At 40.5% G+C, this 12,598-nt stretch overlaps 1 protein-coding gene across 6 annotated transcripts in view; it reads right to left on the bottom strand.

The window, feature by feature from the left end:
* Window positions 1-12,598, bottom strand: part of RALGAPA2 (Ral GTPase activating protein catalytic subunit alpha 2) — a 323,453-nt gene that overhangs the window by 237,945 nt on the left and 72,910 nt on the right. For all 6 annotated transcript variants that reach the window (XM_023217753.2, XM_023217754.2, XM_023217757.1 and 3 more), the window contains 4 exons: window positions 12,069-12,184; window positions 9,626-9,764; window positions 7,711-7,910; window positions 1,587-1,814 (listed from right to left, as the gene is read on the bottom strand). In XM_023217753.2, the coding sequence (XP_023073521.1) occupies window positions 1,587-1,814; window positions 7,711-7,910; window positions 9,626-9,764; window positions 12,069-12,184 (683 nt within the window). The remainder of the gene's footprint in view (window positions 1-1,586; window positions 1,815-7,710; window positions 7,911-9,625; window positions 9,765-12,068; window positions 12,185-12,598) is intronic.

Genomic DNA, 12,598 nt, shown 5'->3' with positions numbered 1-12,598 from the left:
ATAAAAAATTTGTTTAATGAAATTAATATTTTTATTTACAAGTGAGGTTCAGACAAAAGGCTTGACTGGGAGACATATACCACAGTGGTTGCTGGCACTGGACCGGCAGTAAAGGCCCCAAGGAGGCCAAGTGTAGAATTACAGCAAAGACTTGAGCCCTGAATCTTGGTTAACACCTGTAATTTGGGATGAAACAAGAAGAGGGGCCAAGACATGAAACAGAGAAGACACGGAGAGTGAGAAGAACCAAGGCAGTGCCGGGCCACAGAACCAGAAAAAAATATTTTGTAAGTGGAATGTTAATTGCAGACTAAACAAACATTTTCTTAAGTAAAATGTTTTCTTCATTAAAATGAAAATATGGTAAAATCTCTACACTGCTATGGATTAGGTTGGGACTTTCATTTTTGGTTGATTTTTTGTAATTTAAGTCCCAGAAGTGATAGGGCCAATCATTCACTATCGCAAAAACTTGCCTCGCCAAAAGAAGTTCTCTGTGGTGCATTCCCGTCATTCATACGTACAAGACTGTTTCTCTCCTCCTCACCTACAACGGGACTCTGCCATTCAACGGCTTAACCTACTTTTCAGGTCTATGGATAAAACAACTACTCCGCCTCATATACACATACCCACAAATAGGCCACATTCCTGTGTTCAAGAGCATCAGTTCCTAGAGTCAAGTGGCACTGGCCACATGTCACACTCCAGATCTGTGGGAGCTCTGCTTGCTGTGTGGGAGCTCTGCTTGCTGTGTTGAAGGCTAGTGCTGAGTCTCTTGTCTCTCCACAGTAGAACTACTGACACATTGAGCCAGAGAGTTCTTTGTCACGGTTGGGGTGGGGGCCATTCTAGGCATTGCAAGATATTTAACAACATCCCTGGCTGTGACCCGCTAAGACACCAGTAGCACCCCAGTTGTGATGACCAAAACTGTTTCCAGACATTGCCAATGTCCCCTAGGGAATAGCATCAACCCCAGTTGCAAACCTCTGATGTCACTCATGGCCACTAACTGTAGCCTGGGCTTCTGACCTCTTCTGTCTCCTTCCTTTGCTCACACCTTTTTTCTTGTCTTGGCCTCTGCTCCTTTCTTTCCTTTTATTCCCCTTGCCACCTACCTTTTTCTCTTGTGCCATAAATAATTCTATCATGTTGTGAGTGCCACACGCCTCTGCAAGGTTTTTGCAGAAACCTCCAGCTCCTCAGAGAGCTCTTTGAGGCTCTGGGAATGAGACTGGACTCTTCTTTGCTGTGTTCATTTGTTGCTGGGTATTCAGGAATGGCTTTCTTCCCACCTAACTCTGAGTTTACTTTGTCACAAAAACATGAAAGTGTCTGTCTCATGATTTTGCTCAAATATAGAATTTTCCCTCCTTGTGTAACTGTTATTCAACAACAAAATTTAAAAATCACAGCAATCCACACAAATTAAAAGATTAGAGGGATCATTCGTTATTATTCAGTTCTGTAACGTAACCCAACTCATCAACTCTATTTGTTGGAGTGTTACAAGTAAAAGAACATGAAACAAAATCGTTTCCATTTCAAGAACTTGTAACACATGCACATACACACACACTAACCTGGTGAAATACTTCATTCACAAAGTTGACATAACCTCGTGTTGACAAGAGAATCCGCTGTACCATTTCATACACCATTCGGTGCTCTTCTTCAATGCTACAGAGGCTGGAGTTACTGAGTCTTCGGTCCGACAGTGTGCTGCTGTTAGAATGGCTTTTGTCCGGCTCCATGGGCCCACCACCATCCAGCTCAGGCGCTCTCTCCTGCACAGCACCACCACCAACAGTCTGGAAGAAAGTCAGCACACTTCTCAATGATGCTCACCCCCACCCAAGAACACCTGGCCAAACTTCAGTCTTGCCTTGTTCTAAGTAACTCTAGTTACCATCAACGTGTACAGGGTACAGCAAACCAAAACCAGCAACTGCTTGAAGCATGACAGGCTCCAGAGCCTGTACTTACTAATTTTCTAACTAACCAACAAATCCCTCCCAACTCAGCTATTTTAAAAGGAAAACTACTAAGCTGTTTCAGAAAGGAGGGCTGTGAAATTTTCCCAATCTAAAAGGTTTAATTTGCATTGTAAAACCACAGAATAAATTAATGTGTAAACACATTTGTATTATCATCACATCAGGTCTCTACAACTTAGCATTTGCTCCTATGGTCACAGAGAGAGGAAAATTCAGGAGACTTCTTGCAGCAACAATGATAGGATGCATCATTTGATTTATGTGACTAAGTGGCAGCTTGACAGTGGAGTGTTAAGATTCAAAGGGTATTTTATCAGAAGAATGCTGATCTGAGCTTTATCCTCAGAATCTTAGGTGTAACGTAAAGAAATATTCACAAAATTTTAAACATTTAAAAAACTTTAGGCATGCAAAGAAGTGAAGTAATTCATGCGCTCACTCACAAAGCTCAACACTTGATTTCTGCTCGCATATCCACATAGAATTACAGGTTTCCTCCAAACAAAATACACGTATAATTTTGCTTCATCTTTGCAAACTCCATTATTACTTTTAAGTGTCAAAAATACATAGCCCAAATACAACTAAAATTTACCTACTGTGAATATTTTTTACAAGAAGAGATAAGATATGAATAGTGAAAGACAGTAATTTCAGTAACTACCAAGGACAGTTTGAAAACAAAACAGATATCCAATAGCAATCTCTAGAGAAAATTAAAGGAATACTATACTTGTAATAATTTTTCTCTTCATGCCTTAGTTACTAAGCCTGTGTGGCTTATCAAAGGCACTATCACACTGTGAGACGTGCTCACCTATGGAAATTATTTTATCTTTTTGACTGATCCACTATCTTCCACAGGAAAATAACACTTTATTCATTTTATTCTTTTTTTATCTGAAGCTTCAGTAGGAATGGCCCAAGGATGAGTACAGCACAGAAAGAAGAGGCCCAAACTAAGAATCAAAAGACTTGCTTCTCCACATTCCTAACTGTAACGCGAGTCACGCAACTCACTTGGATTTCACATATACACACACATATATGTTAATTTGTAGGACACAGAGGCTAGATTAGGTCTAAAGTCTCTTATGGCTCAATAACCGGTGACTTTTTGACCTATAACTCCCATTTTCCCCACAAACTAAAAAAGAAAAAAAACAATATGCACATATATAGCAAATTAAAGATGACCACAAATTCTTTAACACTTCTTCCACAGAGACATGAGGCCCACGTCCCCTCCCTTGCATCTACATGGACTATATGACTGCTTTAGCCAGTAGAATAGAATGGAAGAGACCTGTGCCAGTATCAGACTCAGGCCCAAGAGGCTGTTGGTTAACAATTCCCATCTCTTGAAACATTTCACTCTTGGAGCCCTGTACAGGCATATAAAAAGTCCAACTACCTTGCTAACCAGAAAACAGAACAAGAAGTCCCAGATGAACCCAGCTTTCCTTTCCAACTGCCCCCATCAAGTAGCAGGCATGTGAATGAAATCATCTTGGACCTTGCAGACCAACCAGAGCTGGTGGGCTGAATAATGACTTCCCCAAGGATGTTCTAATCCTCAGAACCTGTGAATGTGTTACCTTCCATGGTAAAAGAGACACAGCAGATGTGATTAAGTTAAGGCTGTTGGGATAGAAAAATTATTTTGGATTACCCAAATGGTCCCAATATAATCTAAGGGTCCTTATAAGAGGGTGGCAGGAGGATAACAGACAAAGAAGGCTAAGTGATGATGGAAACTGGGAGAAAAGGTGGTGTGATGCAGGGCCACAGCCAAGGAATACAGACGCTGTACATGGCAAGAACACAGGATTCTAGAAGTTGGACATGGCAAGAACACAGGATTCTCCCCTAGAACCCCGAGAAGGAACACAGATCTGCCAATAACTTGATTTTGGATTTCTGGCTTTCAGAATCGTAAGATAATAAATTTGTACTGTTTCAAGACATTAAGTTTGTGAGAATCTGCAACAGTGGCAGTAAGAAACTAATATAACAACTTACTGTGAGGTATAGTGGCAGTCTCTAGAATGGTAGTGGCCATTTCTAGGGACAGTCATCTGCAGGGTATGATGGCACAGAGGGTACAAATGGCTGTCAGCCCAGCACTCTTCCTCCCTCCCTACCAGAACCTCAGTCCTCTGTGTGCCTCCTCCTATGCACCTCAACTGACTCGCAGGAAGCTGATCCCATCCACAGTACTAAGGGACCAATCTGTTTTGTGGAGGCCAATCATGACATCTCCTGGCCCACTCACATACCCAGGTTTAAGCGAATCAGTTTCTTGTTACTGTTCCAGGGGGAGGCAGGTAACGTAAGTTGTTCCACTCAGACAAAAGGAAAGGGCTTTATATTTCTGGATCGCCTCTAAACGTGAACAAGAAAAGCAGTGCCCCAGCTGTTGGTAGCCATCTTACAATCAAGGGGGAAGCTGCTGTAGACAAAGCTGTCAGAGGGAAAGGGCAGAACAGTGAGAAGACCACAGAGAACCAGGGAGAATGCCTGAGTGAACCGTATTCTTAGCCAGCCTCACCATGTGTTTCTTTTTAGTAAGATTAAAGTATTTATTTTATGTTTAAGACAGTTTGAGCTGTGATCCTTTTTCCATGAGGATGATGGAACCATCCTAATTGATTTCGAAGTTCCAACCTTTAAGACGTTAAAAAAGCTAGACAGTAAAAGTAGATGACTCACAACTGTGACGAGTCAACTAAAAGAAAAAATCAGAACCTGAAAGCAGTGGTTAATTTGCTGTTCTTTCTACTTCTCATCATCCAGATGTACTTTTCAAGAATGAGCTACTTATTTTCAATTTAAATACAGGTGATGGTTTTCTGATCTTTTTAAACCAGAGAGGAAAGATTACACCCCTTAATTAAGACTTTTTTGAACTGAGTGACAATCGCTTCAGATGTAATGTAAATTTACCGAAGAGTATGACTGCGCTTCCTACACACAATTTCATACAGATTTTTGTCTACCTGATAAGTGAATAAAGGTATCTTATCGTGGTTCAGAACTAACTGCATTTCTCTGACTGCCGATAAAATCAGGGGTTCCTGTAGTCTGCCTTCTATGAGCCGCCCTTTCATCTCCTTTGTCCATTTCTCAGTGGGGTTGTCTTCTTACCAGTTCATGGGTACTCTTTATATAGCAGAGATCTTAACAGTCATGATGTTACTTCATAGTCTATTGATTGGATCTGGCCTCATGTAGTCTTTTGACACAAAAATCTTTCACTATTTTTTTTTTTAATAAAGTCAAACCTCATTTCTTCCATGGCTACTGGGTCTTTCTCTCTCTTTCTTTTTCTTTCTTTCTTTCCTTTTGTTTCCTTCCTTTCTTTCCTTTCTCTCTCTTTCCTTCTTTCCTTGCTTCCTCCCTCCCTCCCTCCTTCCTTCTCTTTCTCTCTTTCCTCTTTTTTGAAATGGGAGTCTCACTCTGTTGTCCAGACTGGAATGCAGTAACACAATCTCTGCTCACTGCAACCTCTACCTCCCAGGTTCAAGTGATTCTCCTGCCTCAGCTTCCCAAGTAGCTGGGATTACAGGCGCCTGCCACCATGCCTAGCTAATTTTTGTATTTTCTGTAGAGACAGCATTTCACCACGTTGGCCAGGCTGGTCTCGAACTCCTGACTTCAAGTGATCTGCCTGCCTTGGCCTCCCAAAGTGCTGGGATTACAGGCGCCCAGTGCTGGGATTACAGGCGCCCAGCCTACTGGGTCTTATTTCTACCTAGGTAGTCTACCACTTCCCAAATATAGACATTCTCCTGGATTTTCCTTTCTCTTACATTTTTTTTCTTTTTTTTTTTTTTTTGAGATGGAGTCTCGCTCTGTTGCCCATGCTGGAGTGCAGTGATGCGGTCTCAGCTCATTGCAAGCTCCACCTCCTGGGTTCATGCCATTCTCCTGCCTCAGCCTCTTGAGTAGTTGGGACTACAGGCGCCCGCCACCACGCCCGGCTAATTTTTTGTATTCTTAGTAGAGATGGGGTTTCACCATCTTAGCCAGGATTACAGGCGTGAGCCACCGCACCCAGCCTACATTTCTTCAGTATTTTGTGTTTATTGTAGACCTTAAATCAATCTGTCGTTTGCTTCAGTATGTTGTAAGAGACTAGCCAATTATTCCAACACCATTAATTAATGATTCTTTCTTTTAATCTTGACTGACATCCTGTTGGGGGATGTGTGTGTGTGTGTGTGTGAAGGAGAGAGAGAAAGAGATTGCGGGATTGCAGATTTGATTAGATGTTCAACACTAATCTCAGTCTCATTCCTTTGAAGTAACCTGTCTGGAAACCTATACCACTGTCTCTTAATTCCTGAAAATCAAATGTCTGTTTAGGTTTGTGTCTTGATAATTTTTCCTGGGACTCAAAGACCCTTTAAGTTTGAGGCATGCCTTTTTTTTTTCTTTCTTTTCAGTTCAGATAAACTTCTATTATTATTTGTTCAATTATTCTCATTCTCTTCTTCTTCCACCCACCTAATATTTGTAAGGTAGGGACCTGTACTTAGATCTTGTCTACTAATTTCTCATTTCTATCTCTCTAAATTTTTAGTCACTGTGGTGGGATGTTTTTTCAGAAAACTAATTTTTTTTCTCAGCAATAATCACTACCATTTTCATTTTATTTACTAATTTTTCTAACTAAGACATTCAAAGGTTTCTTAAAACTTTCTTTCAGCAAGTCTTTCATTGTTCTTACTACAACTGCACCTCCCTCAGATTTTGAAAAGAGGTTTCTCCTCTCACTCTTCAGTGACTTCTCCCCAGAGGAGCCACATGCTCTAGACTGTTTGGTGTTCCTCCATCAAGGTTCCTAATAACCTTGAAGCACAAGAGCCACCTATCTGCCTCCTCAAGTCTGTGCATTCTTTCAGCTCAGGCCTAGGTTGGACTTCTGGGACTTCCAGGGCATCGGCAAATCTGCAGTCAGTGGACCACACTTCCTATCCCTCTTCTTGGGGATAATAAACAAAAGAGCACATGACACCATGATCCCTTAGTGAAGTGGCTGTTCTGTGACCTCCACAAATGGTAGTGCTCCACCAAGTCCCTAAGCAACTCAGCCTGTTGGGAAAGCCCCCATTTGTGTATGGCTGACCAAGGCCAAGAGAGAAAAAGCACAGCAGGCCCCATACAAGGAGAGGTCTCGTCTGAAGGCCTCAGGGAAGAGGTAGCCTCCTCTTCTAGGGGCCCCACCATTGCCCAACAGCCAGCCCAAAATCCTGAGCTGCTGATCTACTTCCCTCTCCTGAGATGCTGGAGGGCGCCTGGCAGCCTCATAGGTCCTCACCATGGGCCACTTAGAGTTTCCTAAGAGCCTTCCAGCTACTGGGGCTTGGTGAAGGCAAGATAGGCCTCTGTTCTCATGCTCAGAGGCCACTGGTACTTAAGTGAGGAGAATGAGGAGGAGCCAGGAGTGTGCACACAACAGCCATCTTCTCAGAATGGCTCCCGAGATTGCATCATCATGGCAGTCCCAACAATGCACAGCAAGTGATTCAAACTCACAACTCCCTCTGAAACCTCAGCATTACAGGCAGCGTAGGCCAATAAAATCACTTATCTATAACCAACAACCTGGAAGAACCAATAACTCTAATAATCAATAACTCTGGCTATGTTCCAGTGTATTTTATTACAGAAGCATTAACAGATAAAAAGATGATGAATGGCATACCTGGATGATTTTAGGCAATACATCAACTCCATTTTTAGTGTTCTGTGTTGCAGTTAGATACTTTTTTTCCAAAAAGAAGGTTACAATCCACTTTATAAAAACAACACGAGCTGCCATATATGGAATTTTTGTACTGTAAATGTTCTCATTGTCTCGAGTTGTAGTAATGTACACTGGCTTTGGTCTCAAATGGGGGATGTCTGGTAGAAAAAAGAACACATGATTGATTAGGCTAATAAATCATAACATTATGTAACCCCTACAAATGTTCTGGCTTCCAATTAAATCCAATTTTTGGTTGTCTAAATAGCAATTAAGAATGAACAACTTCAATGACTAAAAATGGCATTTTTTTGGTAGGCTCCTTTCTGATTCCACCTTGTGATCTGACTGAGAATGGGTGGTGATGGTGACTGTTTATGTATCTATGATATATAGCTATGGAAAAACTAAGCTAACAACTATTTTTAACAATTTTGATAAATTACATGAGACTATATTAGTGAAAATCTTTTCACATATATTATACCTAATTTAATTTTATAGCTGGAACAAATGTAAACATATATATGAACTTTTAAAACATAATTTTAGGTATTTTAACATCTAACATTGCAGCGATTAAATCCACTGAACTTTAGAGTTTTATATCCTTTTCCCTTTAGATGAATCCAATGAAACAGAATCAATATCATCTACTTTATATTTAAAAGAATTCAGAAAGTCACATTTCATCTTTGAGGCAATCAAATGCTCCCTTTTCCAAAGACTTAATAAGAAGTCAATTTCTGATTCTTTAAATTCCATAATCAATATGAAAATTATATGGTATTGGATTTGAGATACTACTTGCCATAAGTTCAACTCTCTATCTTAATAATTTTTGTATATCTGGAATACCTGTATAAGGCAGAAAAATTATCAACAAATAACTTTTAATCTAGGAATATTAACAATATACCATGTTTTCACAATGAATTTACAGTACATATGAAATCAGAAACAAATATTGAAAAAATATTCACATATATATAGCTAAGGAAATACATGTCCCAGTGCCCCTAAAAGTCAGTAATTCTACATCTTTCAAAACGCACCAAGTTTTGGCTTCTCTTCCCGTGCGCGCGCGCGCGCGCACGCGCGTGTGTACGCAAACACAGAACACACACAGCACAGACAACTGAATCAGGTGACCATGTTCCCCAAAAGAGTAACATCTCATGTCACTATTTCCCCTCCAAAACTGTTTTTAATTATTCATTTGAACTACCTGTTTTAGATAATAGGGAGAGGAAGATTTGACGCCCACCTTCACCACTGTAAGGTATGCTTCTGTCCTCTGAGTCCTCATTTCTTACAGAAGAGAAAAACATTAGGTGCCAAATTAGAAATTCCTTTCTGTTTCCTAGTCCTCTGGGGCTTACTGCCCATAGATTGTACAATCACCTAAAATTTGGTTCTCCATAAGCACCTGTCAGTAGTAGCTGCTGGATGTAGGACCCAGCATGAAAGAAAAGGCATACAATGGTAGCTATTTGCCCTGGGCTGGCCGCCAGTCACTGAACAAAGCCTGAGGTCACCATACCCCACCATCCACAAGGAAAGACTTTAGGAAATGCAGATATTTTTACATTAAAGGATGACAATTATACCAAAAATATCATAAATACATTTCAAATTATTTCTGAGTATAGGAGCCACGGTTCCCTTTTACTGCTGTGAGCTGCGGTATATCTGAGTAGGTACAAATAATTAACATCACTTATTAAGAAACTTTAAACATCTAATAATAAAGTTACCGTTCAATACAAAAATAAAATGACTATTTTACTTTAAAATAACCAAAGGTCACTTTGAAAGAGACTGCATAGCTTTCCTTTGGATATCCTCTATACACGGCTCCAACAGTACTTACCAAGTACAGGTTTGTAGATGTTTGTTAACTTAGTAAATGATGGAAATAAATGAGGAAGATAATACTTTCGAAACAATGTAAAAAGAAATTTAAAACCAGTATCTTGATTCTCCTTATTCTTCCACTCCAAGCTCGCAGCCTTTGGATAATATGTGGAAAAGAACATATGTATATTTACATTTCAAATTAACATATACTAAACTGAAGTGTTGTTATGTTACTAAAATTCCTATCCTAAATGCAAAAAATGACAAATATGCTGACAATCATGTAATGAAATAATAACAAAGCTCAAAAGATGGCAGGAATGAATACTTCAAAACAAAACAGTAACTATGTTAAAAACAGCATTTTTACTGAGAACCAAACAACTCAATGATATCATATCTTTTTCAACGTACTATAATATATCATGTCCATATTTTTTCTCTCTGTTTTTTGTAATTATCTAACATTTCTTGTGCCTTTAAAACATTTAGTCACGAATAATCAGGTGCTTTTTTCTAAACTCAGAAAAAGGCCATTTACAATAAATAGAAATTAAAGAAACAATCCCTCTCAAGAATTTCATCCCATGTTACCTGCATATAAAATCAATATCAAAAGGCAAAATCCATGGAATCTTGGAAAATGCATTCTCTGTATTAAAAAAATTCAAAGGCTAAGATAAGCCAGGCATGCCAGTCCACTATGGATTAAGTTTAAATCTTTCATAGTGTTGAGACAATATCCTCCCCCTCAAAAACCCATCAGTGTTTGCATAGTGGGAGCACTCCAAAACTGCTCAATATCTGGGACCATCCCTCAGAAGCCAAGAGGACAGCCTGGTTAAACAGGTGCAGTCACCCCCACATGATTTAGGGAAACATGGCCCTTAGAGAAGACTTGTCAGTGGTTCTTAATGTTTGTTAGACCACAGAGCGCTCTAGAGCAGGGCTTCCCAACTTCCTTCCTGACATGTCCACTTAGAAAATGAAATTTGTGCAGCACCTGAGGTAAAGGGATGAGATGTTTTGGCTACCCCAGGGGCAGCAGGGCTCAGCATCCACAATATGCCAAAAGCTGTGCTCTGAGAACTCATCTCAATCGACACAAGAGAAGGCAGAAGGGAGGCACCGATATGCACCTAAAACTTTGCACACAATTAGAAGGTTCACAGTCTGCATGCAAACCTCTATCCTATATCAATTCCATCCGCCTTATGTGAGGTCACACAACTCATTAGTGACACATCTAGAATGAGAACCCAAGGCCCCCAAGTTCTGGATACTCTGTTGATTTTCCAGGACAAATGGAATGTCCAAACATTTCTGAACAGCTGGCATTTGAGATGCATCTAGAATGGGCCATTAGAGTTCAAATGTGGAGTTTCCAGAACATGAAAGCATGCCCCAGTCAGGTTTTCAGGATTTTGAAGTCCTGTGTTTCCGTTTCTGGCTAAAGGGAAAGGGGCAAGGAAAGGGGACAAAATTGCTGAGTATTCAGAAAAAGCAGTCAAGTACTGAATCTTGAGTGACAGCAGAGAAAAGCACAGTTCCCTAAAGAAAACTAGAAAGGAGTGAAAGGAAGGGAGAAATGCCAGAGAAAATATCAGAAGAGGAGAGAAACTCATGAAGGAGGGGTAGTCTCATCCCCTCAAAGAATAAGGAGAGCAAAACCTGAAGTGTGCCCTCCTTCTGGGCTGACCCTAGAACCCTTGTGGTTTGGGGCTTGCCACTTTAGCAGTGACAGGGCAGAAGGCAGCTAACAGTGGGTGTCAAAAGAACGTGAAGTGAGGATGTGAACTCAGTAGAGATTATTACTTCAACAACTCGGCTGTGAAGGGGAAGACAGATACTGGACAATACCTAGGACGAACTCAAGGACAACAGAAGTATTTGCTGAGAAAAAAAGAATCAGCACATTTTATTCTAACTATTATTCAGAAATCTAGACCAGGGTCAGAAATCTAGACCAGGGTCACAAATCTCCTATTAAAATCATAAACCAGTTACTTCAGTTCTGTATGCAATTGGTGCGTATGAGAAAAAATAATACATGACATAAAGGAGGCCTGTGCCAATGGCATGAGGAGACTGCTCCATGTGCTTTCCTTCAGATCCCCTGATAACAGGTCTTCTCTGCCTATTCCTGTCCACCTGTTCAGCCTCTGGGCCCGCCTCCTCCTTCAACCTGTCTTGCAAGCATAGAGATTAGGGGTAGGAAAGAAGTAAAGAGCGAAAAATGGTTTAAACACACTCACAAAATAGTACATACAGCTGGTCTTGCTGCAGTGACCTAAAAAATGGTACATACTCTGCACTTGCTGAAATATCACATAAAATCACCCCAAAGAAAAAGAAAAGGGAAAAAATACGGATATGCAGAGAGAAAAGAGGCAATATTTCCTCTTCCTGCTGAGAATAAACCCACCACACTGAAAGAGTCATAATTTTTCTCTGACCTGAATAACCATATACTTCAACAGTATTTGAAGAAAAAAGCAGGTTTGGTCCTCAGCAATCTTCTCCCCCGATATGGCTGGCAGGAGTGGAGTGATTTCTTCTGGATATATCTTTACTGAAAGGACAGAAAATGATGAGAGCTCATTCACCAAAGTTAAATTTTAAACATAATTTAGGGTTTTAAAAATGGTCTCTATTAAAATACATCTCTCCATCCACTGAAACTGCTCACACTGAGGAGCACACTCCAAGGCAGTGTGCCTAAAGGGCCTGGAAACACAGCCCAGATGCCCACGAAGCACCTTCTCCTGCCTCACCATTCTTTCCCTTTCAAATTCTGCTTTGGTCAGCCCAAGATCAAATGCCAGTCACTGAGCAATAGGGCAATATACAGTAATAAATCAATGGTCCCAACAGGCAAGTTCCTTGAAAACTCACAGGACACAAATGGCCACCGTTAATAGTCCCATGAGACCACTATTGTCTTTCCATAGATGCTGCAGGAAAATACACAGTGGCAAAATAAGAT

This window comes from Piliocolobus tephrosceles, chromosome 20 (assembly GCF_002776525.5).
Source record: "Piliocolobus tephrosceles isolate RC106 chromosome 20, ASM277652v3, whole genome shotgun sequence".
Classification (NCBI taxonomy): domain Eukaryota; kingdom Metazoa; phylum Chordata; class Mammalia; order Primates; family Cercopithecidae; genus Piliocolobus; species Piliocolobus tephrosceles.
This window is presented reverse-complemented; position numbering and strand designations above follow the sequence as displayed.